This window comes from Miniopterus natalensis, chromosome 1 (assembly GCF_054644295.1).
Source record: "Miniopterus natalensis isolate mMinNat1 chromosome 1, mMinNat1.hap1, whole genome shotgun sequence".
NCBI lineage: Eukaryota > Metazoa > Chordata > Mammalia > Chiroptera > Miniopteridae > Miniopterus > Miniopterus natalensis.
In genome coordinates this window covers 144820294-144844998 of record NC_142081.1, presented here as the reverse complement: position 1 = coordinate 144844998, position 24705 = coordinate 144820294, and the positions used below count along the sequence as shown (strand labels likewise).

Sequence of the window (24705 nt, the reverse complement as noted above, 5' to 3'; positions counted from 1 at the left end):
ACGATAGCCATATTTCATTCTACGGAATCTGAAACATATACGTTCTTCAAATTTGTTTTAAAATGATGCCTACGAAGAACAGATCAAGTTTTCAAGTTTACGTAAAACCATACTACACCAATTTACCAATATAAATGTCTTATTCCATTCTATTTAGACAGCAACACTAACAAAATTCTTAATGCATATGCCCCCACCACCTGTACTTTTTCCCAGTGCTACCATTTTGACACTTACAAAAGAACATCTCAATTCAACAACCAAGTTTTACAACTATTATCCCTACCAATCAAATAGTGATGCACCAAGATCACAATTCTCAAGAGTTATAACATATTAAGAGTATATAATTTACCTAAGACTGAGGGACTGTGCCTTACTTTATAAAAAACAAAGATAGTCATATCGATTTAATTCCATATTATATGCTACCTATTCAATTTGTTAAAAATTGTAATAAGCATAATAATCAAACTAGTGCTCCAAACTTACGCTGTTCACGTGAAAGACACTACAAGACACAATAGAGACTGGCTTGCACTAAGAAGTACAAATTCCTTCTATAGAGATGAAGAAATAAAAGGACAAATCTAGTTGTCTAAAAGACAATTCACTGTACACATTTTATTTACAGTTTTGTACACTGTCTTAATATGAATGGGACTGCTTTTCTACTTGAGCCATTTTTTAACCAAAGAAAATAACCTAAGTAATACAAAGTGTTAAAATACAGCATAAAGATACAAAAACAGACATACTAATTCTAATTAGGAATGTAATTATGATGTTACATTTTTTATAATCCACAATTATGTTTAGGAAATCACACAAACATAGATCACTGATTTGAATGAAATGCATAAATTTGTAGCAAAGCTTTGTAGTTACAAAAAAACCAAAAAATTACCAAAGAATGCCCAAAATTAATGTTTATTCCACCTTTGTGTCATATTCCTGGATCCTTCACCAATATTACATGAGGAAAAAAAAACAAAAGCAAAACAAATGAAAAAGTGAAATCAGAATCACTAATGTCATCAAGTAGGGAAACAAATAAATTAAAATCTAGCAGCCACCAGCAAGAGTACAGCAAAGACAATGCTGTAAAAAGAAACAAAGAAAATTGCTAGAAAACTGTATGCATCATACTCTTTCAAACCAGCAAAATATGCTCCTGCATACAATGGAACATAAACAGAATTCTTTTCCTGTAAGGTATAGAAATGCAAGTTTTTTTTTAATATTGTGGATGGGTAAAATGTGTTTGTAATAGTATTTCTTCTAGCTATTACAGAATGGGCCAGAAACACATTTATGGATCCTGGGGATGATGTGTACTGTCATTCTTTGATTGGGTAAGTGGACACTCTAGGGAGAAAAAAAAAAAGAAAAAAAAAAGGATGAACACAGAAGTACAAGACAAAGGCGAATGAGACTTCTCTTATATCTTTGCAACATTTAGATGGAAATCAAATTTAAATGCAGTCCACTCTGCTTTTGAAGAGGCTTTGGTTCAGCTCCCAAATCTCGATTGCTTGACGCAGTCTCCTATGAGAATACTCAGAAGGTGTCTTCTTAAACAACAAACCTATTTTTAGTGGTGGAGCCGCTCTTAGTAGCTGTGTCTGCATGGGACTGATAACCAATCACTATCTTTGGAGGAAGTCCTAACCTTTCCTTGTATACCCTCCTAGAAGAAAAAGAAGAATAGTGGCCATTAATTTTTATTCATATACACACCAAATTCAGTATTATCATTCTTTATGCTAAAAGAAAAATACCTAGGCTAGAGAGTGAAAAAGGAAATCACATACCCTTTTCCTTTTAGCAAAATTTATTCTTTGTTTTTGGTTAATATGTTTAACCAATATTTAACAGTCTACTGTGTATCAGGTACTGTGATAATTATTAATAAATCAGTAATAAGCAAAGCAGGGACAGTCCTTGGGCACTGTCTTTATAGTATTTGATTATTTACAAACAATCACAAATATACATGATGGAGCTGTAACACATTATAATTAAAATTAAAAAATAAAATCAATTACATGAACAAGTCTATTTAATTCTCTGGTCTAAAATGCTACAATTATCCGACCTAGGCATGGCTCAGTGGTTGAACATCGACCTAGGATCCAGGAGATCACAGTTTGATTCCCAGGGAGGGCACATGCCCAGGCTGCTGGCTCGATCCCCAGTAGAGGGCATGCAGGAGGCAGCTGATCAATGACTCTCTCATCATTGATGTTTCTATCTCTCTCTCCCTCTCTCCAAAATTAATAAAGATATATTAAAAATAAATAAAATGCTACAATTATATTTTACATATAAAGATTAGTAAATAGTGTATATAAGTGCACAATTACATTTACCATACTTATTTACACAACTGCACACACAAAAAGTAAACACTTTGAAGGCAATTTATGATACTTTCTGGACAATTTAGAACATACATGATTTCTGCCTTATATAGGATATATACTAACTCTACAACCTAACTCAAGTAAGAAATGACACTATTTTAAGAACAAAATGTGTTAAGTGCCAAAGAGGGTAAGTGTCGGTCAGAGCTGTGATACTAATAAGGAGCTAATCTCATTTGTGAAATTACAGAAATCTCCCTTTTAAAAGTCATGAGGTCAAAAGTACAATACCAAGAGAATGAAGCACATCTTGAAGCCTGAGCAACAAAAATAAGGCTGTGTGGCTACAACTAATAAGGAATATGAAAGATAAGACTGACAAGGAAACTGGATGTTAATTCTAAGAAAAAAATACTAAAATTTCAAAATTAAGCACCAAAATTAAATAAAAATAAACGGATATACATTTTCATGCAGCTAAATGCTCCAATATGACACTAAGACAGTTTTACTTATACTCCATCATCAAGAAGATTTCAATACTTTCCCTCGATGAAGGCATCTAATAACAATTTTATGATAACTAAAATTATAACATTATCAAATTTACATTATGACACAATGTAGTCCTTTCAATTATACTAAATCATTTAAAAAAAGCCAGAAAGCAAGGGCACTGAGCCACACAACTTGGAAAGACATAAAAGAAAAAGAAAAAAAAAAAATCTGTCCTTGGAAGTCAAATGTTTTATAAAGATTTCAAAACTTTTGACACAAATAAAATTTTCTGAGGAACAAAATTCACGTAATTTCTTTAACTTGTTTTCAAAGAAATATAAACTTCTGCATTAAGTTTTGATGCTGACAGAAAAATGAGAAATATGATGGCAAATCAACAACCATCTCCTCTCTTATAGAAACCTACAGAATGAGACCTGGAACATGCTCTTACCTTTGAATTCAGAAATAATTCATAGGACCCCAGCTGGGCATGGCTCAGCAGTTGAGCATCAACCTATGATCCAGGAGGTCATGATTTGATTCCCGGTCAGGGCACATGCCCGGGTTGCGGGCTTGATCCCCAGTTGGGGGCGTGCAAGAGGCAGCCGATCAATGACTCTCTCTCATCATTGATGTTTCTATCTCTTTCTCCCTTCCTCTCTCTTAAATCAATAAAGATAAATTAAAAAAAAAAAAAAGATTCATAGGAGAATTGATGTTTGAAAAATCACAAAGGGCAAAGCAAACATTTTATGACCTATGACCAATACTTAATTTTAACACAAAATTTAAAATCAAATCTTACTAATTTAAATGTAGTAAGAAGAAAACCCTAGTTAACACTGACTGATGTTTGGAGAGAGAAGAAAAAAAAGGCAATTTTTGCAAAGAATAATATTTACCCAAAAAAAAGTTTAAAGCTTAGACATGTGGGTTTTAAATATGGACAAAACCAAGATAGTGTCACTTAAACTTCAATTAAAACTTTATGTACATTGTACACACAGGCACAAAACACATGTATAATATTCACCAATACTCACTGCATTATGAGGATTACACACTTAGCACTACAATTTTAAAGCAGAAAAGGACTTATTTTCTCATTTGATAAAATAATATGCTACATGACAAAATAGACAAAAGTGTTCATGAAAACAATGCAAGGAAAATAATGATCTTCAAATCCAAGTATTTCTAAAGCTACAAATAAAAGTACTCTGCTTTTGGTTATCTTAATATTTTAAAAGAAATACACAAGGAACAAAACTTACCCTATATGTGTAACAGCTTCTCTGTTTTCACATTCAGTAGTCCATATTGCTATCTTATCACCTTTAGCTCTAACATTAACAACAGCTCCACATACATCATCACTGTAGTCATCAAAAGATTCTCCAATAAGGCACAGCAGCTTAAAAACAAAACCCAATCCTAATTACATCCGATAGATTATAAGCAGCTTATTCAAATGCAAATGTGTATATACATAAAACTAAGAAATAGGTTTAAATCAAGTTGGCTTTCTGAACGTCTACATTATATTTATGTATCTAGTTCTTTGTCCTTTAAAAAATTTCACTTGCTCCTTTGTTTCTTTGGTTACTATCAAGAACATGAAGAGTTATTTTAACTTCCTCAGCAAATTGGGCAAATCATGTCAGGACCCATATAAATGTTGAATTATTTTATTAATATTCATTTGCTCTGCTGCTGCTTAGTAATTAATTACCTCTCCTTCTTGCTATTTTTCATGAATACCTTCTAATCTTTAATTGCAATAAACATACATAACATAAATCTTACCATTTTAACCATTTTTAAGTGTACAGTTCAGTGGCATTAAGTATACTCACAACACGGTGCAACCATTACCACCATCTATTACTAGAATTTTTGTCATCCTGCAAAACTGAAACAACTTTTTAACGTAGAACTTTAAAATGGTATTTATTGATAATCTCTCCCAAAAGCAAAATTAAGTCTCTTCTTAAAAAAAAAAAAAAAAAAAAATCAGTCACTCAAGTATGTATTAATTGCTTCACTTAAGTGCTGACTATAAAACAGACTCTGTGCCAAGTGCTAGGGATACAAAAGAGACTATGATTCCTGCTCCTAATAGTTTGGGGTTTAGAGCCTCTAACTGTAGAAAATGCCTATTATCTCATATTTAATATATATGAGGCCAAAAGTTCCAGATTATATCACAACAAACAAGCTGAATGATCAAGCTACAACCTTATAGTTTGCTTCATTGATCTACAAAGTTTAGTACAAAAACAATACTCTAAGAGGGTTGCAAAGACTTATACAAAATGTGAGGTTCTATAATTTTGAAGTCAATGTAATGATTAGAATGAGCTTGTTGAGGAAGATCAGAGTCACTTGTCAATCACTTTGTATCTAATTTGTAATGTAGTAGGGGGTTTTTGCTGTACTAGTATGTAAAATATTCAAAACTCAGATGACAGAACAAAATTAATTGCTGGCTTAGATTTTCTACAGTGGGCATTCTTACCTCCTCTTTGATTAAGTAACTGATGTCAAATGTAATGTAAATTAGTTTTAGTATTCCAAAACTGTTTTATAATTCTAAAACCTTACTGTCTCTAGCCAAAAGCGATCGAGGTCACTTCGTCTCTGCTGTTTGTTCAATGTAATTAGCCATCGTCCTCCTCGTTTGTTTTTCTCATCTTCCCACATAGGCTTAATACCATCCTGTAATGTTAGAAAAAAACAATATTAAACAATATTGTTACTTTAAGAGATCATCACTAGAAACATCAAGCAATACCCTGTCAACTTTTCACTTCATTCTCACTGTTATTGATGTAGTAGAATAAAAGCATACAGGACTTAAAGCCAGAGGCATGCGACTGCAGAATTCGAGTCCTGACTTAGGCTATCAAACTTTGGGTTTCATTTAACTTGGAGGTTCTAAAACATTCTGAGTAATGTAGCTTCTCAAAGTTAGATGTATTTCTATATCTAGAAAATATATGTAAAATTTATGCACAACTTACATAATTTCAGAGAATTAATGAATGCCCTATCTCCTACTAACCTAATAAAACCCATTTATAAATATCTCAGGACCCACATACGCCATGTAAAGAAATCCAGACACGTGGGGATATAAAGTACACCATGGGAAATGTAGCTGATATTGTAATAATTATGTACAGTGCCAGGTGGGTACTTGAAAGGTTGAGGGGGTTCAGGTGGGGGAATATAACCACTCCTGTACACCTGAAACTAATACAGGATAATACTGAATGTAAACTATGATGGGGGGTGGCGGGGAAGAATTCCTGACAAACTCTGGACTTCAGTCTACTCAAATATATAAAGAGACTGGGTTGGATGATCAAAACGCTCTTTGAAATCAATCACAGTATGTGCCCACAAAGTAAGAAGACTTTCACTTAATTTCAATTATTTATACTAAAACAGGGAAAAATATATTTATGCCTGCAAAGCTATTTAATTTTTCTCCAGCCTTCAGAGCATTTCCCATTCCTAAGTTTTGTGGCAAGGTTTCTTAATGAATACCTAAATGGTCCAGTCTTATAATATATATATGAAATCACCAATGAAGCATACCTTAAAGAGTGAGTAGTCACAGCCAGGCATTAAATTACTAGACAACTGGATGTGGTTGTACAGACTAGGTAAAAGAAAAGGACAATTATAAACACAGAATAGTAATGCAGAGTGTAGGTACTTACATAACTTTTAGAAAATATGAACATGAAAGTTTATGCTGACTTGTTTTTATATACATTCAATTTCTGAAATGGGCCAAAGAGATCTTAAAAATGGTCAGTTCAAGAATCAATGTCTGATGATTTAAGGAAATATTTTTAATAAATTTTATTCTGACAAAAATATATTTTGATGTATTAGTTAACTTAGTGCATACATATGTATATATAAGAAACTGAGAATAGAGGTATGAGGTGGCTTTAAGTAAATGAAAAAATTTGAGGCTGAGCAGTTTTAAACACACAAAAGGACAAATCATGAGAAAGCAAGATGAACTTCTTGACCATCAGCATTATATGACTGAAGCCAACATTATCATCCTTGTAGGTATCCAAGAGAACAGACCAATGGTTCCCAAACACCACAGACTGTTACTGGTCAGTCAGCATAATAACCATTTGGAGAGCTTTAAAACACAAACAAACAAAAACACCAGTTCCAGGCACTGCTCCTTTGGATTTTAACCCCTTAATAATGGTGGGTGGAACCCTGTAATCTGTATTTTTAAACTATTCCCCAAATAACAATGTAACAGAATAACATTTCAATGACTTAGATATACACTAGGTTGATGGCAGAAGGCTAAATCATTTGATCTCCTAAAGTCTTTTACAGCAAAACTGTTATAAAATTGGCAACAAAATAAAAATGGTTTGCCAGTCTCCAATATAAGATGCAGAAATCATGACCTTACTATGTCAATAGACCACAGATGATGTAATTCATCCTTAGATTCTCTTGGTGCTATTTTAACTCAGTCTAGGAATATTTCAAGCACAGTTTTCAGAAAGAGTCTGGCATCCTTCAAATCACATTCCACAGGACAACATGTAAACACAATTCGGGTGAAACAGTGTAAGACCAAGTAAGGTTTCTTGAGTCATTGTACCTAATGATCACTCTTCCCGAACTAAGTTATCACTGATAGCTTCATTAGACAATAAAAGAGGCCTGGATACTAATAGTTTACTATAAAATTAGCCTCCACCATTTTTATAAAATTAATAGTGTGGCAGTGGCCTCTAATGGCATTCAAGGTAGAACAGGTATCCTTTCCCCTCCATGGTGCCCTAAGGTCCCTTAGTAACAAGTTTATAATGAGAACTCATAATGGATATTTAAACAGAATCCTAACACTATAGACAGATTAGATAAATCCGAAAGGACTCAATGGTTATTTACCACTAAATTTGCTAGAAAAAAGAAAGAAATTAAGAAGTGACTTAGGTATTTATAGAAAACTGAGCCCAGTCGGGAGTGGTTCAGCAGTTGAGCATTGACCTAGGATCCAGGTGATTGGGGTTCGATTCCCGGTCGGGGCACATGCCTGAGTTGCAGGCTCGATCATCATTGATGTTTCTATCTCTCTCTCTCCCTCTCCTTTCCTCTCTCTGAAATCAATAAAGATATATTTAAAAAAAAAAAAAAAGAAAGAAAACTGAAAGGTTCCTTCATATCTCTAAATTATGGTATAAAAATCTACTATGGCCCGGCCAGGCATGGCTCAGCAGCTGAGCATTGACCTATGATCCAGGAAATGGCGGTTCAATTCCCGGTCAGGGCACACGCCCAGGCTGTGGACTCAATCCCCAGTAGGGGACGTGCAGGAGGCAGCCAATCAACAACTCTCATCACTGATGTTTCTATCTCTCTCTCCCTTTCCCTTCCTCTCTCTGAAATCCATAAAGATATATTAAAAAAGAAAAGAGCTTTCCTTTAAAACAAACAAACTCTCCTATGCAGCCCTGGCTAGTGTGGCTCAGTAGGTTGGAGAGTCATCCCATGCACTGAAAGGTGATAGATTTGATTCCCAGTCAGGGCACTTACCCAGGTTGCAGGTTTGATCCCCAATTGGGCACGTACAGGAGACAACCGATCATTACACATAACTAAAGTGTGGGGCCATGTTCGAATCTGTTCACAATTATGTATAATGGTGAAAACCAAACAAACTAGATAAATTCAAATCTGATTCAGTGGGAGAAACTGTTCAAGACTCTTGCTCCTCCTCAGTAGACTGGAGCAGTCTTGAATAAATACAATCAGAGAAGAAAAACATGATGTTTTGACAAAGGGTAAAACAAAATAACCTCAGTTAAACTAGACACCTAGATACATGAATTACTGGGGCTTAAATGTAGTTCTATTACTTAAAAAACACACACAATGCTTTCAATAAAAAGTGAGCACTCAGAGTGGCTAGCTCACAATTTATAATTTTCTCTAATTATTCAATGCTTTGTTTTCTTCAGTGACTCAAATGCATACTGAATGCCTATGATGGGCAAAGCACTAAAAATATACAGAAGAATACAGTTTCTGCCCTGGAGGAAGTATACATAATAAACTTGCTCACCATAATCTATTCTTTTGTGCGGGGAGAATTAAAACACAAGAGTTACATTAAAAAACAAGAGTAGTATCAATTATTCAGTATATATGATCCAAAAATACACTAGATTTACAAATTAGAATATTTTAGATAATTGCTAGGTAATTTACAGCTCTTAAAAATGTTTTTAACAATTTTTATTTTTCATGTTCTCAAATATTTTCTCCATATACATTTTTCAAGTATGACATACTAAATTAATTTTGTTCTCACAGAATATTCCAAACCTTCTTGAAAAAAACTTTATATTTTATTTTGAAGTCATGCACAGGTTTATGAACCCAATCTTAACTTTTTGCTACATCTGAAACAAAATCTCAAGAAAAAGTTTTAACTATTTTTGAAGGTGATTACAAAGTATAATGAAATTTATAAATAATCTTCACAGATGTCATTGTTTGACAAACACTGAATGTTGACCACTTCGGTCTTTGAAATCTCAAAATTCTTTTTATTGACTGATTGATTGATTTTTAGAGAGGATGCAGGGGGAAGAGATTGATTTATTGTTCCACATATTTATGCATTCATTGGTTGCTGCTTGTATTTGCCCTGGCTGGGAATTTAATCTGCAGCCTTGGCATATGGGAACAATGTTCTAACCAACTGAACTACCTGGCCAGGGCCTCAAAATTCTTATAGCAAGAAATCCCAGATGTTACACTGAAAATAATCTGCAGAAATGAAGATCTAACAAAGCACTGGAATACCAAAGTATGGGGCAAATGTATCCAGGCAACCAAGAAAGGGGAAAAGTTCCAACATTTTGTCAAAAGTTCTAGGGGTAATAAAGCAAAGGATCTCTCAGGACAAGGAATAGACAACATGCAGGGCTAAAAATGACAAGACTGAAGCTTTCTGAAACTGATGAGGATTAGGCACCAATTCAAATAGTTGTGAGGAGATAGACCAACAAAAAGGTAGTTCTACAGATGCATATTTATTAACTTTTCATTTTAACCTTCATTTTGTAAATGTGGCTTAAAATGAAAAATTACATACTAATGAAACAAACATCCTAAAATGAATGAGTTACTTACGCCCAAAAGTCTTCAACAGTATCAAACTCAGAGATCAGCCGAAGGTTTGCTTGCCAAGTTTTGCTTTTATCATTTTTAAAAAACCAGAGTGCCCATCTAAAAATAAAAAGTCAGTGTCAAAAAATGGCAGTTTTACATCCATGTTCACTGCAGCATTATTCACAATAACAGAAAAGGGGAAGCAATACAAGTGTCCACTGATATATTAATAACAAACAAAATGTGGTAAAAACATACAATGCAATATTAATCAGCCTTAAAAAGTAAAGATATTCTGACACTTGCTACAACATGGATAAACCATGAGGAAACTAGGCTAAGTGAAATAAAGACAGTCAAAAAACACAAATACTGTATGATTCTTATTTATATGAGATACCTAGAGTAGTCAAACTCACAGAGACAGAAAGAATGGTGGTTGCCAGGGGCCAAAGGGAAGGAAAACGGGGGACTGTTGCTTAATGGGGTAGAGTTTTAGTTTTGAAAAAATGAAGAGTTCCGTAGACTAGTTGTACAACATGGATGCACTTAAACTACTGAACTGTACATTTAAAAGATGGTTAAGTTTTATGTTATGTATATTTAACCAAAACTAAAAATAAATAGATAATTTTAAATGGTAGTTATTACAGTAGCAATGATGAGTAGCTTTCTCTTTCTCCCTTTTTTCCATTTAAAAGGTATGTATTTTGTGCCTAATACACAGCAGATTTTCTGATGACACAGAGACCCACTGAGGCTCATCCCTCAGGGTAATTCACAGAAATTTAGTAGAGTATTACAGTATGCTAAGTGCTATGATAATCAAGAATAGTTACTTAAGAAAAACAGAGCAGAAGCACTTAACCTGAAAGGAAATCAGGAAACAGGAAAGCAGAGTTTTCAGAGAAACAAAACAGCAAAAGCTAAGAGGAAGAAATGGGAGTGCTAGCAAGAGGGAAAATTATTAAATGTGACTGTTTACTAAAACACACAAATGGGAAAATAAAGGGATTTACTGAGTAATGCTACCACAGATACGTTCTGCAATAATGTGTAACAGCTTCTATATACGTATCTATTTATACTTCAGTTAAAAAAGGTTTTACTCTAATACTTTGAAGATAAAACTCATGTTACATAAACGTTACACTTAAATGTTATCATCCCAAGAAAATTCACCTTTGGAATTATATTCACTGAATTACTATACCAAATGTAACTCAAAGAGAAATCTCATTTTCTCATTGATAAATATGTTGTGTGAAGAAGACAGGGCTTCCAAATGGACGGACGTATTTCATTAACTCTATGACTAATGCCTGATAATCTCAGACATAAGAGAGATACATTTTATCATCAACTTGATAATTTGTATTTGCCAACCCACTATCAAAAACACAAAAAGCAAAGGCAGAAAATCACAAGTTTGAGTACTGTACTCTGGATTTCTAAAAATAATTTAATCTTTCCTCAAATATTAGAAGTAGAACTGCCTGGCCGGGTGTGGCTCAGTGGTTAAGCATCGACATAGGATCCAGGAGATTGAGGTTTGATTCCTGGTAAGGGAACATGCCTGGGTTTTGGGCTCCATCCCCAGCTGGAGGCGTGCAGGAGGCAGCCGATCAATGACTCATCATTGATGTTTCTCTCTCTCTCCCTCTCCCTTCCTCTCTCTGAAATCAATAAAGATATATTTTAAAAAATAAATAAATACATAAAAGTAGAACTACCATATGATCCAGCAATTCCACTTCTGGGGATTTTAAAAAATTAAATACTAACTCAGAACGATATCTGTACCATGTTCATTGCAGCATTATTTACAATAGCCACGACATGAAAACAATCTAATATCCATCAATAGATAAATGGATAAAGAAAATATGATATGTATACACACACACACAAATATTATTCAGCCATAAAATGAATAAGGAAATGTTGCCACTTATAACAACATAGATAGACCTAAGGGTATTATACTAAGTGAATTAAGTCAGGCAGAGAAAGACAAATACCATACAATCTCACTTATATATGGAGTCTTAAAAAAACCTCATAGATGCAGAGAACAGATTAATGTGTTTTTTTTTGGGGGGGGGAGGATGGGTGAAGGGGTTTAAAAGGTAGAAAATTGCAGTTATAAAATAAATCATGGAGATGTAATATACAGCATGGTGACGATAGTTAATAATATTGTATTACATATTTAAGTTGCTAGGAGAGTAGATCCTGTAAGTTTCTATCACAAGAAAAAAAACTTGTGACTATATATGGTGACAGATGCTAGCTAGACTTATTGTTGTGATCATTTCACAATATATACAAAATACCAAATATATACAAAACTGTGTATTTTGTACCAATATATACAAAATATCATCATAGTGTGTTACCTGAAACTGATATACTAATGTTATGTCAATTACACCTCAATTTAAAAAACAATAATAAAATTACTTCCGTCTTTTTTTTTTACACTCCATTCATCCATTAAACATATAAAGATTTATCCTAACAAAATAACTGGTCACTAGGCAAAAATGTTTATACAAAAATGTTCCTAATTTTGGAAAATTTGGAAAAATCTTCAGTACCTATAAACAAGGAATCTTGAAATCAGCAGTTCTAAAAGTGTGCTTTGCAGGCTCCTGGGGGACTCCAAGGCTCTTTAACGAGCACTGATGAGTAAAAGGCATTTTCATAACAATGTGAAGACATTATTTTATTTTTCATTGTGTTGACATTTGCATTAATAGTGCAAAAGCAATGGTAGTAAATCAGCTGGTGTCTTAGCAAGAATAATACAGTGGCACCAAATTGTATTAGTAGACACTGTATCTTATTATCACCAACTCACAGCAACAACACTGTTAGTTTCAGTTAAGAATGCCACCAATGAAGCAGTAAAAATTACTGGCTTAGTTAAATTTCAATCTGTGTACGTTTTTCTCATATTCTGTACAAAAAACACATCTACTGCATACAGAAATACAATTCTTAGGCAACTGAATTGTGACGTGAACTAGCCACTTTGTTCATGAAACACCATTTTAACTTGAAAGAATGGCTGACAAACCATGGTTATTTCTTGAAAAATGAACAGAGTGAGCCTGTTGGTTAAAATTTGAGCTTTCAGAAGAAAATCAAAATTTTGGAAAGCTTGTGTGTGTCACTGTGAGCTTTACAACTTACTAAAATGTAAAGGCATTTCTGATGAATTTAGTAGTGATATTAATTATTTAGTGATATTAATTAATAATAATAATTATTGTTTTGATGTTGTATAATAAAAAGTGTCAATATCTGGGAGGTTGTGTAACTCATTAAAATCAGTATTTTCCAAATGACAAGTGTGCTGCAAAATCATGTATGGGTAAAAAAATCCATTCCAAATACAAGATAGACCAATGGATTTTAATGTAATAAAATATGAAAAGTTCTTGGATATGGCTTCAGATTCCACATTACAACTAGTCTATAAGAAATCTAGTATCAAAGGAGAATATTCATAATCATTTTAAAAGGTTATTAAAATTCTTCTCCCTTTTGCAACCACATACCTGTATGAGGTCATATTTTTTAATACTTTCTTTGAAACAATTCCTCTCCACAGCCTGAATACACAGAAGCAGGTATGAAAATCTAGCTAACTTCTAAGTCAGGCACTTGAAAAGATTTACAAGAATGCAAAAATGCCATTCTTTCCACTATATTTTATTTTGGATAATATTTTTTTCACAAAAAAATTAACATATAATGAAAAATGAATATATAATTTTACATTTTCTCAGGTATATTTTCTAATAATAAGAAATAAAACTAAACATACTATTCACAGTCAGTTTAAAAACAAATGATCAATACAATATGAAATTGTTTTGAAACTTCAATGAAAGAAATGCAACTTTAAAACAGTAAGACAATGTTTTTTCACATCAAAAATAGGACAATCTGACAATAATTATAAATTGATGGTTGGCAAGGATGTAAAAAACAGAAACTCTCAAACTATTAAAAGTCTAAGTTGGTAAAAGAGAGTAATTTCGCAATATCTATAAAGGTTGTTAAATGGTAGTCTTTAACCTCGAAAATCTGAAATTTTACCCTAAAAATATATTCACACAAGTGCACAAAAGTACATAAAGATGCATACACTATAGCACTATTTGTAAATAGAAAAAAATATATACGTGCCCATTAATGTAAACCTGATAAAATACATGATTTTATAGCCATTTCCTATAAGGCAGTAGTTAAAAATAATAATGCAAAATCTGCAAATACAAACAAAAAATGTATAGCCACCAGTATAAGTAGTATACATGTGCACACTGGAAAGTTTTAGAAGAATATAAACCAAATTTAACACTGACTACTTCAGGGAGTGAGAAAAGTAAAGTGAGGAAAAGATATCTGAAAAAAGCAGAAAACTGATTTATAGACTTGTACACTGTTGATCTGATCATAATTATTAGCGGTTATTTTCTAGAAAGCAAAATAAATTTGGCAGTATTTATAAAAAGTAATGAGAAAACTACCAAAATCTGAACCATGAAGCCTAACTGAATATTTTTCTAAATGATATTTATAATTTTACACAAGAAGTAAAATTTATAGAGAAACTGAAATCCTCAAAGACTTCCATTTTAGGATTTAATTGGTCTGTTTACCAATGAGGCCACTTTTCAGAAATCTCTTCTTAGATTGCATTCAAGCTGTGAGGGATAAATATATGCCTTGATAACTTCCTGCCACAGTAATAGCAACACTGAGAACATACAGCTAGAAGGCACAGAGAACTAGCTAGCTTTTTAAAGATAACACTGAAAGATGAAAAAATGTTTTAAAGGTTTTGGTGCTACTGTGAGGCTGAACTATATGACATTATTCCACTTAATACCTTTGATACAATGTTTTCCTGAGGAAGGATTTTACCCTTTACAGACTATTGACCTCTGATAGCTCACTCACTAGCTGACAATCCCCAATGTCTAAAGAATGGATATGTTCCTCACTGAAAGATATGTTAAACCACAGTACTCCTATAAAAAAACAAAATAAAACATGTTTAGACTATTATTTCAGTAGGTCAACCATAATGAAGAAATCATAAAAAATATTCAGGCCCGGCCAGGTGTGGCTCAGTGGTTGAGCGTCAACCTAGGATCCAGGTGATCGGGGTTCAATTCCCGGTCAGGGCACATGCCTGGGTTGCGGGCTCGATCCCCAGTTGGGGACATGCAGAAGGCAGCCGATCAATGACTCTCTCATCGTTGATGTTTCTATCTCTCTATCCCTCTTCTTTCCTCTCTCTAAAATCAATAAAGATATATTTTTAAAAAAATTTTTAGATAAATGAAACGAAATTAAACTTACTTATGAGAACTTTAAAGTAAATAGAGTAAAAGGTGGGGGGAAATCAAAGAAACTGAAATATTTAAATATCTTCAAAAGTCAATTCCAATTTACTTTCCTACAGATTCTTACATTTATATGTTGCCATTTTCTTTCTACCATCAACTCTCAATGAATTCATGTTAATTTTCATTACATAAACCAGAAAGACAATTAAATAAAAACACAAACATAATGGGAAGAGGTGGGGCAGTAATGGGAAAACCATACAATGAACTACCACTCAGCTACTATGCTGTAACTATGAAAACTTTAACTCATCTTTTTTTAAATGTATTTATTGATTTCAGAGAGAGGAAGGGAGACGTAGAGAGAGAGAGAAACATTGATGAGAGTCGTTGACTGGCTGCTTCCTGCATGCCCCCTGCTGGGGATCAAGCCCAAAACTCGGGGCATATGCCCGGACCGGGAATAGAACCACAATCTGCTGAATCATAGGTCAATGCTCAACTGCTGAGCCATGCCAGCCAGGTGAAAACTTTAATTCATCTTAATTTTTCCTAACCTGTCTTAAACACAAACCAACCACCTCCGGAATCCAAATCCCCTAGCCCTCTTTTGTCCTTCAGAGACAATTTCAAATTGCCTATTCTTGCTCTACACATTTTTGTATATTCTATTCACTCTTCAAACTACTCCTACTTTTTTCCATCATCTACACTCTACTACACTTTCTCCTACATTAGCGAGAACTCTTTTTTTAAAAATGTTTTTTATTGATTTTTAGAGCAAGGAAGGGAGAATGGTAGGGAGAAACCTCAATGAGAGAGAAACATCATCGATCAGCTGCCCCCTGCTTCCCCCCTACTAGGGAAAGTGCCCGCAACCTGGGCATGTGCCCTGATCGGGAATCGAATCATCAACCTTTTGGTGCACAGGACTACGCCCAACTGAGCCACACCAGCCGGGGCAGCAAGTACTCTTCTTATCATTCAAATCCAGAGGTCATTTTGAGACTTTTTTATTGTTCAATTCAATGGATATTTGACCTTTATATATGTATAATTTATACAGTTTCTATCTCTATGCCCTTCATGTCATGGGTGGTTTTAATTACCACCACCCATTACTGATGAATTTCAAACCAATCTCTCAACCAGTTCTTCTTTCTGGGCTCAAGACTCATACTAAAAATGCTTATTAGACATGGGTCATCGAAGTGAAAATGGAATTCTCAACCTGACATACCTAAAACTAGTCTCATCTAACCTTTCTCTCCAAACCTACCCTATTCACCATTTACCTTGTTGTCTAAATCAGAAAACTATGTGTCAGAAAGCTTACCTGTTCTGTAAAGGATGTTTAATATAGTGTTCTGGGTTAGCAACCTCCTGGTTAGATTCTGTTTTCTCTTCTTCTACTGTAGGCGGGGGATTAGGAGTAGGGGTGGTTTCCTAATGGAAAATAATAAAATATTATTTAAAATTTCTTAATACGTCTGACAGCAAAACTCTAAATAAACTTGAACCAACAGTGCCAATATTCTCTCTTAAAGAAATTACAAACATTCATAAAATAGACCACAAACCAACCTCTAAGTAAAGCTCCAGACTCTCCATTCTAGCATATCTTCATTAAGAGAAAAGGGTTTCTCAAATTAAAAAACACAACAATAATACATATAGTTATCTTCCACTTACACATTTTATTTATTTTTAATTTTTTTAATCCTCACCAAAGGATATTTTTTTCATTGCTTTTCAGAGGGAGGGAGGGAGGGAGGGAGGGAGGGGGAGAGAGAGACATTGATTGGTTGCCTACTGCAGGTGACCTAACTGAGGCTGAGGATAGAGCCTGCAACCGAGGTACGTGCCCTTGGCCAGAATCAAACCCAGGACCCTTAAGTCCGCAGCCAACACTCTAACCACTGAGACAAACCAGCTAGGGCACTTTACATATTTTAATAACAGAAAACATGTTAGAGACCATGCAACAAAGCTGGGAAAATCAGCTACCTTCTTAACATAACATTAAAGTACTGTATAGAAAGTGCGGAGGGGGAAAAATCCAACTAAAGTGTGGAAAGTATACCTATACTACGATAACAAAAAAGTTTCATAAAGTGATCAAGCAATACTACACATGAAGGTTCTTGCCTTCATGTCATACTGTTATGACATATGGTAACTGAAAAGTTCTGCAATTTCTCATTTCCAATTGGCCCTATGCAAACAGCTGGACATTGGCTTGTACTTAAGTCTTTTTCTAGATTACACATAATTAATACTGTCATCTAATGTCAGAAAAGGAGCCTGGGGATAACGAGTGTTCACACTGCTCCACATAGCACTTCATCCTATTATAAACTGGTGTCAACAAAACAGAGCCAAAGAAAGTCACCAGAAGCTGATACAAAAAAAGGAGGGAGGGGGGCAAACTATACCAAGAGTTTGGGTATCAGATTTAAACTGAAAAGGCAAAATGATAGAATTCACAGTGAAAAGATTATGTAAAATCAGTGATATATCATCTAAAAGTTGTCAGAACACCCACTCGGGTGTGGCTCAGCAGTTGAGCATCAGCCTAGGACCCAGGAGATTGCAGTTCGATTCCGGTCAGGGCACATGCCCAGGTTGCGGGCTTGATCGCCAGTCGGGGGTGTGCAGGAGGCAGCCGATCAATGACGACCCTCATCATTGGTGTTTCAACTCTCTCTCTCCCTCTCTCTGAAACCAATAAAGATATATTAAGGAAAAAAAAAAAAAAGATCTGAGAGCAGATAGGTGATAAGTACTTATTTTACAAAATACATTTTTCAAATCAAAATGACATGTCCAGGAACTACTTTCTACTAGCCTAAAGTCACTCATAACAGGGGCTATACCTAGACTTTGTTCACAATTGTAATGCCAACGATCACAGTGCTATACCCAGGAACTTACTGGCTTGATTACTTAACCAAGTCAAAAATTTTTTTTAAATCCTCACCTGAGAATATGTTTACTGATTCCAGAGAGAGAGGGAGAGAAACATCTGTGAGCGATAAACATTAATAGGTTGCCTCCCATACATGTACATGCACCTAGCGGGGATTGAACCAGCAACCTGGGTATGTGCATTGACCAGGAATCAAACCCGAAACCCTTCAGAGCATGGGAACATTGCTCAGCCAACTAAGACACAGGGCCCACCTGTTTCTTACCATCTATTCTTTCCCCCCCTGTGTTTGTTTTAATATTTTCTTTTGGCCTGTCTTTGACTTCACCAGTCCTACATTCTGCTGAGTTCAATGTTGTTACTCATTCGATAAACACCTAATTTCAGACTTTGTAGTTGGCAGTTCCATGTGTCTGATTTTTTTTTTTTAAATATATCTTTATTGATTTCAGAGAGAGGAAAGGAGACAGAGAGACAGAAACATCAATGATGAGAGAGTCATTGATCAAGCCCACAACTGGGCATGTGCCCTGACCGGGAATCGAACCCTGATCGCCTGGATCCCAGGTCGACGCTCAACCGCTGAGCCACGCCCGGCCGGGCTGATTTTTTTTTTTTTTAAAGAGATTTATTTTAATCCTCACCTAAAGATATGTTTATTGATTTTAGAGAAAGAGGAAGGGGAGGAGAGAGAGAGAAAGAGGAACACCCATGTGAGAAACATCTATTGGTTGCATCCGGTATCCACCCAGATGGGGGATTGAACCTGCAGACTAGGTATGTGCCCCGAGAGGGCACTGAACCTGCAACCTTTTTGGTGTATGGGACAATGCTCCAACCAACTGAGCGACCCAGCCAGGCTCCATTTGATTTTTTTTTTTTTTAAATAGATTTTAAGTCCCTTTTCAAATACTTTTTTTTTTTCAACTCCTTTCCCCCATCTTCCAGTTTATCATAGTAATCATAGTTATTAAGTCTTTGCCAACTCCATTTTCTGGATTATACCTGAGTGTCTTTCTATGGACAATTTAATGTCTTGAACATTACTTTAAAAAAATTGTTTTGCATGTCTAGTTGGAGTGCATGCAGGAGGCAGCTGATCAATGTTTCTCTCTCAAATTGATGTTTCTCTCCCTCTCTCCCCCCCTTAAATCAATAAAAACATCTTTTTTTAAAAAAAGAGCGAGCTGGAAGATGGTTAATATATTCAAGGACAAGAGGCAAAAGAATGAGACAGAAACAGTACAGAAAGAACCAAAATTTACCAAATCTCATCAGAAACTCAAGTCACAGATTCAAAAAGCTCAGGGCACTCCAAGTAGTATAAATACAAACCAATCTACACCTGGGCACACCAGATTCAAACCACTGAAAACTAAAGATAAAGAGGTAACATTAAAGCAGTCAGTAGGTGGGGGACAGAACACATACACATTACTTCCACATAACTTCTCAACAGAAACTATGAAAAACTAAGACAACAAATGTTATGTTAGAGTTCTAAGAAAAAACTATCAACCTAGAATTTAGTGGCTAGGAAAAAATATCCTTCAAAAACAAAGAAATACAGACTTACACAGACAGACAGACAGACCCCTGACACACACCACCCACCAGGAGGTCCAAAGAAAGAGGAACACCAAAGGGTTATGATTAGGGTCAGGCTAAGGGAAAAACTCCAGATGGGAGCATGAGAGTACAAGAGAATGAAAACACTGGAAAGGGTAAATATATAAAAGACTACTAACAGTGTAAAGGAGCAATAATGATGTTTGTGGAGGTTAAAATAATAATGACGGTCCTGCCAAAGTGTTGGATATATATAAATTTTCACCTGGCCGGGCATGGCTCAGCGGTTGAGAGTCGACCTAGGATCCAGGCAATCGGGGTTCCATTCCCGGTCAGGGCACATGCCTGGGTTGCAGGCTTGATCCCCAGTCGGGGGGGGGGGGGGGTGCGGGAGGCAGCCTATCAACGACTTGCTCATCATTGATGTTTCTCTCTCTCTCTCCCCCTCTCCTTTCCTCTCTCTGAAATCAATATATGTTAAAAAAAAAAATTGTTTTCAATGTTGGGTGTGTGAGTAAAAGCTACTCTTCCTCCCAAAGTACTTTAACTTCTCTTACTAAATTAAAAGACAAACGATAAGAAAAAATTTACTCCTAAGTTCAAAATCCTCATTAGAAGCCATAATTTCACAACATTTACTTAAGCCTTTTATCTCAGCAGCACATAAGAAACAATTAGCTACAGCATGAGTAATTCCAAGTTTCACGGGGCCCAAAATGTCCTTCTTTTCTGTTATTTGACTATTAGGAGAACGACGGAAGACTAAGATAGTACGAAAAGTCTCTGGATACATAGGAGCTAATAAACTCAGGAAAAGAATATATTCAGTTCCTAGAATTTAAAATGTGTTCTTTTTTAGTAAGAATATATAATTTTGAATTTTTCCTATTACTAAAATAAAAATAGCTACTCATCTTTAGATAAATGTGTGGATGTATGCATCAATAAGTATACCAATTTAAAACCTTTCAGTCTTCACTTTTAATGTATAAACATCTACATTTTAAGATGAATACTCTAAAAATGTTTATTAACTATAGACAACTACCTTTTCAGGACTTGAAACCTTTTATAATATAAACATAGTATTGATGTTTCTCTTTAAGTCTTTTATGTTCCTATCGACAGTTTAACAGTCTCATGTTCAAACTCTTAACCTTACATGAATTTCTCGATAGCTCTTACTAAAGCAAAAATGTTTTAATAGCCAACTGTTTCCAAGATAGGATACAAAATACCGAACTACTCTATGAAAATACTCATTCATATGGCACACACCAAATCTAATAAGATTTAGAAATCATGGCAGAAATTGCTTATGAAAAACACTAATATTAAAAACCATATAAAAGGCTATATTTTTTCAGTACAAATTTTCTCTTTTAGGTCATATTTTGCAAGGACCAGATCTAGTTATTTCAACAATCCATTCTTAATCAGCAGAAATTTAAACCAAAAAGCTTATTATCAACCATTCACCCTGTAAGTTTCTTGATTTCACAATTACACTGTAAATTGTTGCAAAGGGAAAAATTATTTGAGATTGTTGAGGCATGCCTTATTATAAAAATCATTTTCTGTTCATTTTTTAACTTATTATTTTGTCATTACAGAACGTCTTTAATTTAAATAATCAGGATGTTTTTCTTTCTTATTTTCAACTTATATAAAACAAAACAAAAAAACATTCAAATAGGTTGTGATTTAAAACTTTCAGGCTAATTCTATGGGGGTGTTCCATTCTGTGGGGCAAGTTCAATTCCTACACTTTTTGAATCTATGGCAAAATATACAATGAGAAATGATGTCCAGAATGATACCCATACTGTATTAAATTTTTTATCAAAACATGATCTATAATTACAGGTCAAATCAGAACAAAGAAATATTTTATTTTTAAAAAGATCATTAATAATACTTTCAGGTCACTCCTCAGTTAAGCATAAACCTCAACTATAACCAATCTCCAAATTTTTCATTATTTGTCTTAATTTGATAACTACATTAAGTATAAGTTGAATTTGACAAATTATTTTGAAATTGTATCTCCTCTTAAAATTCTCTGTAAGTCTATTAGCTACTGAGGTACTGAAACTGGACCACTGTTAAAAAGGTACAGGGGAACACTATAGGATAACTTATATCACCAACTTCACAAAACTCTCCCTGAAACCCTCAGGATAGGTATTTTCATGGGATATGCCTAAAATTGATTCAATCGGGTATTTTTCAATTATATAAGACTGCCAAAGAAATAAAGCAAATAAGATTATCATATGACTTTGGGAACTAAATGTATTGTACAAATATTTTTATGGTTGCTTTTTATAGAGCAGACAGTAAAAGTTTTTTTTGTTTGTTTGTTTTAAATATCTCTTTATTGACTTCAGAGGGAGAAAAGGAGAGGGAGAGAGAGAGATAGAAAATCAATGATAAGAGAGTCATTGATCGACTGCCTAGCCCGCAACCCAGGCGTGTGCCCTGACTGGGAATCAAACCCCGATCGCCTGGATCCTAGGTCGACGCTCAACTGCTAACCCACGCTCGGCCAGGCAGTAAAATAGTTTTAAATTTACATTCAGTTGTAAACCAAATTTTTTACAAGTCCCGTAACATCCCTCTACCTATCCTCTCAGCTATGTGGTCTCCCACATAAGCAAATTTCACTGGAAATTACATTGAAATATTCAGGTTTTACAAATACTTCTAGGTTTAAAAATTACCCAGCAACAAGAAGAAATGTTAATTTAACAGATATGGCTACTCTCAAAGTAATCAAATAAATTCTAGACTCAAAACAGAATCTGCACTTGAAAAACCACTGCGTAATACATTTCAGATGGGTAAAGCCATAAGATGGTACTGTTAATCTAGATAGGGGTTGGGATCCTTTTTTCTACCAAGGGCCATATCAACTTAAAAATCAGCCTGCTATATTTGGTCAAACATTTAATTAACTCACCCCTAATGTGATGGCTGGAACAGTTTCTCTTTGGTGGGACCTTGGCAGGACCAGACCAAATGATTTCTCGGGCCACATGTAGCCCATGGGCTGGAAGTTCCCCACCCCTGCTGTATATGATACTATTAATGGTAAATACATGCCATTATATACTTGTCCAGACCTACAGAATGTACAAGAGAGAATCCTAATATAAACTACAGACTTGGGATAATAATGATATGTCAATATAGGTTCACCCAGTGTAGCAAAGGTACCACTTTGGTGTGGGATATTGATAGGGGGGAGGCTGTACATGTGGGGAGCAAGAGGCATACTGGTAAACACCCTCTGCAACTCCTCTCAATTTTGCAGTGAACCTAAACCTGCTCCAAAAAATAAAGTCTATTTAAAAGGAAAAGGCACAAAGAGGGACAGTGAGAAAAAAAGAATTCACAAACAGGTAAACCAAAGTATTACCATAGGACACCTCAGTGTTGAAATTACTAATAATTTTTATTTTCCTCATATAGATCTAAATGTTTCCAATTTGTTTCAACAAAATTATACCGAAGCCCAAATATATATTTTAGTCTACTTGTGGACTGCTCACTGTTCCAGTGATCTGTCAGTCCCCACATGCATCAATACCACATTTTTAAAAGTTACTCTTGCCCGGCCAGGTGTGGCTCAGCGGTTGAGCATCGACCTAGGATCCAGTCGATCTGGGTTCGATTCCCGGTCAGGGCACATGCCCGGGTTGAGGGCTAGCTGATCAATGACTCTCTCATCATTGATGTTTCTATCTCTCTCTTTCCCTCTCCTTTCCTCTCTCTGAAATCAATAAAGATATATTTTAAAAAAATAAAAATAAAAAATAAAAGTTACTCTTGTTCAGTAATGTTTTTCTCTCATTGTAAAGCAAGTTCCCCACTGTCCCTTTTCTATTCCTTTTTATAAAGCAGGGGCTTGCCAACTGCTATAAAGGGCCAGAAAGCAATTTTTCTATCACTTATTCTTTTGTTTCACAACCCTTTGAAACATAAAAGCCATTCTTAGCAGGTTACACAAAAGTAGCCCTAAGGTCAGTTTGTGGAATCCAGCATCAAGTGCAGTTTCCTATCTACGTGAAAGGTTTTGGCATTTTGATTTAGTGTGTACTAAATTTAGGCATTCAGGAAAAATTAACATCTTTCCAATAATAAATCTTTTTCAAAAGCAAATTATGATTCTTCATTTATTAAAGTCCTCCGTTGTATTTCTCTGTTGAATTGTGTAGCTTTTATTTATGAATCCTGCAAAATTACTTGTTAGATATATAATTCCTGGGCACTTGAAGGCACTGGCACTTGGGTACATTAATGCGGCAAATTGTTTGCTAGGTTTACTATTCCTGGCACTTTCTGCCTTATTATAGAAATGTGTAATACTGTATTCTATAGTCAGATGCATAAGTTACTTCTAAAATGTCATGGTAAGAGTTATTTCTTTATTTCTTTTCTATTCAGTAATTCAGGTCCCGGGAGAGCTGGTGCGTGGCAGGCACTCAAATGTGAATGAGTGATTCCAATTTTGTTCCCTCTCAAAATTCATTCCACTAAAACTATAGTAAAAAGATATTTTTTAAGCCCACAACTATGGGGAGAGCAGGGGAAAAAAAGAGCTAGAATGTAGATGGAGGATAAGTGGTAACTGATCAATGCGCAGTTAGAAGTTGGCCGCACCTTTACAAGAGGGTAGCAAAGGAAGGAAGGGGGTAATTAAAGACAATTCTGAGAGCTGTTTGTGAAATAACTAGATCCCTCAATCCCCTCCCCCTACTCCAAGTCACTAGGATTGCAGCCATATGGATTC

The 24705-nt window shown here is 34.8% G+C and overlaps 1 protein-coding gene across 1 annotated transcript in view; it reads right to left on the bottom strand.

Annotated features, from left to right (window-relative positions):
* Positions 1 to 594: 594 nt before the first annotated feature.
* The window catches only part of EIF4E (eukaryotic translation initiation factor 4E), a 33261-nt gene continuing 9150 nt past the window's right edge, over positions 595 to 24705 (bottom strand). The window contains exons 2-7 of the mRNA XM_087826489.1: positions 16749 to 16858; positions 10065 to 10160; positions 6471 to 6534; positions 5472 to 5585; positions 4142 to 4281; positions 595 to 1690 (exon numbers count right to left, since the gene is read on the bottom strand). Of these exons, the coding sequence (XP_087682615.1) occupies positions 1576 to 1690; positions 4142 to 4281; positions 5472 to 5585; positions 6471 to 6534; positions 10065 to 10160; positions 16749 to 16858 (639 nt within the window). The 3' untranslated portion in view covers positions 595 to 1575. The remainder of the gene's footprint in view (positions 1691 to 4141; positions 4282 to 5471; positions 5586 to 6470; positions 6535 to 10064; positions 10161 to 16748; positions 16859 to 24705) is intronic.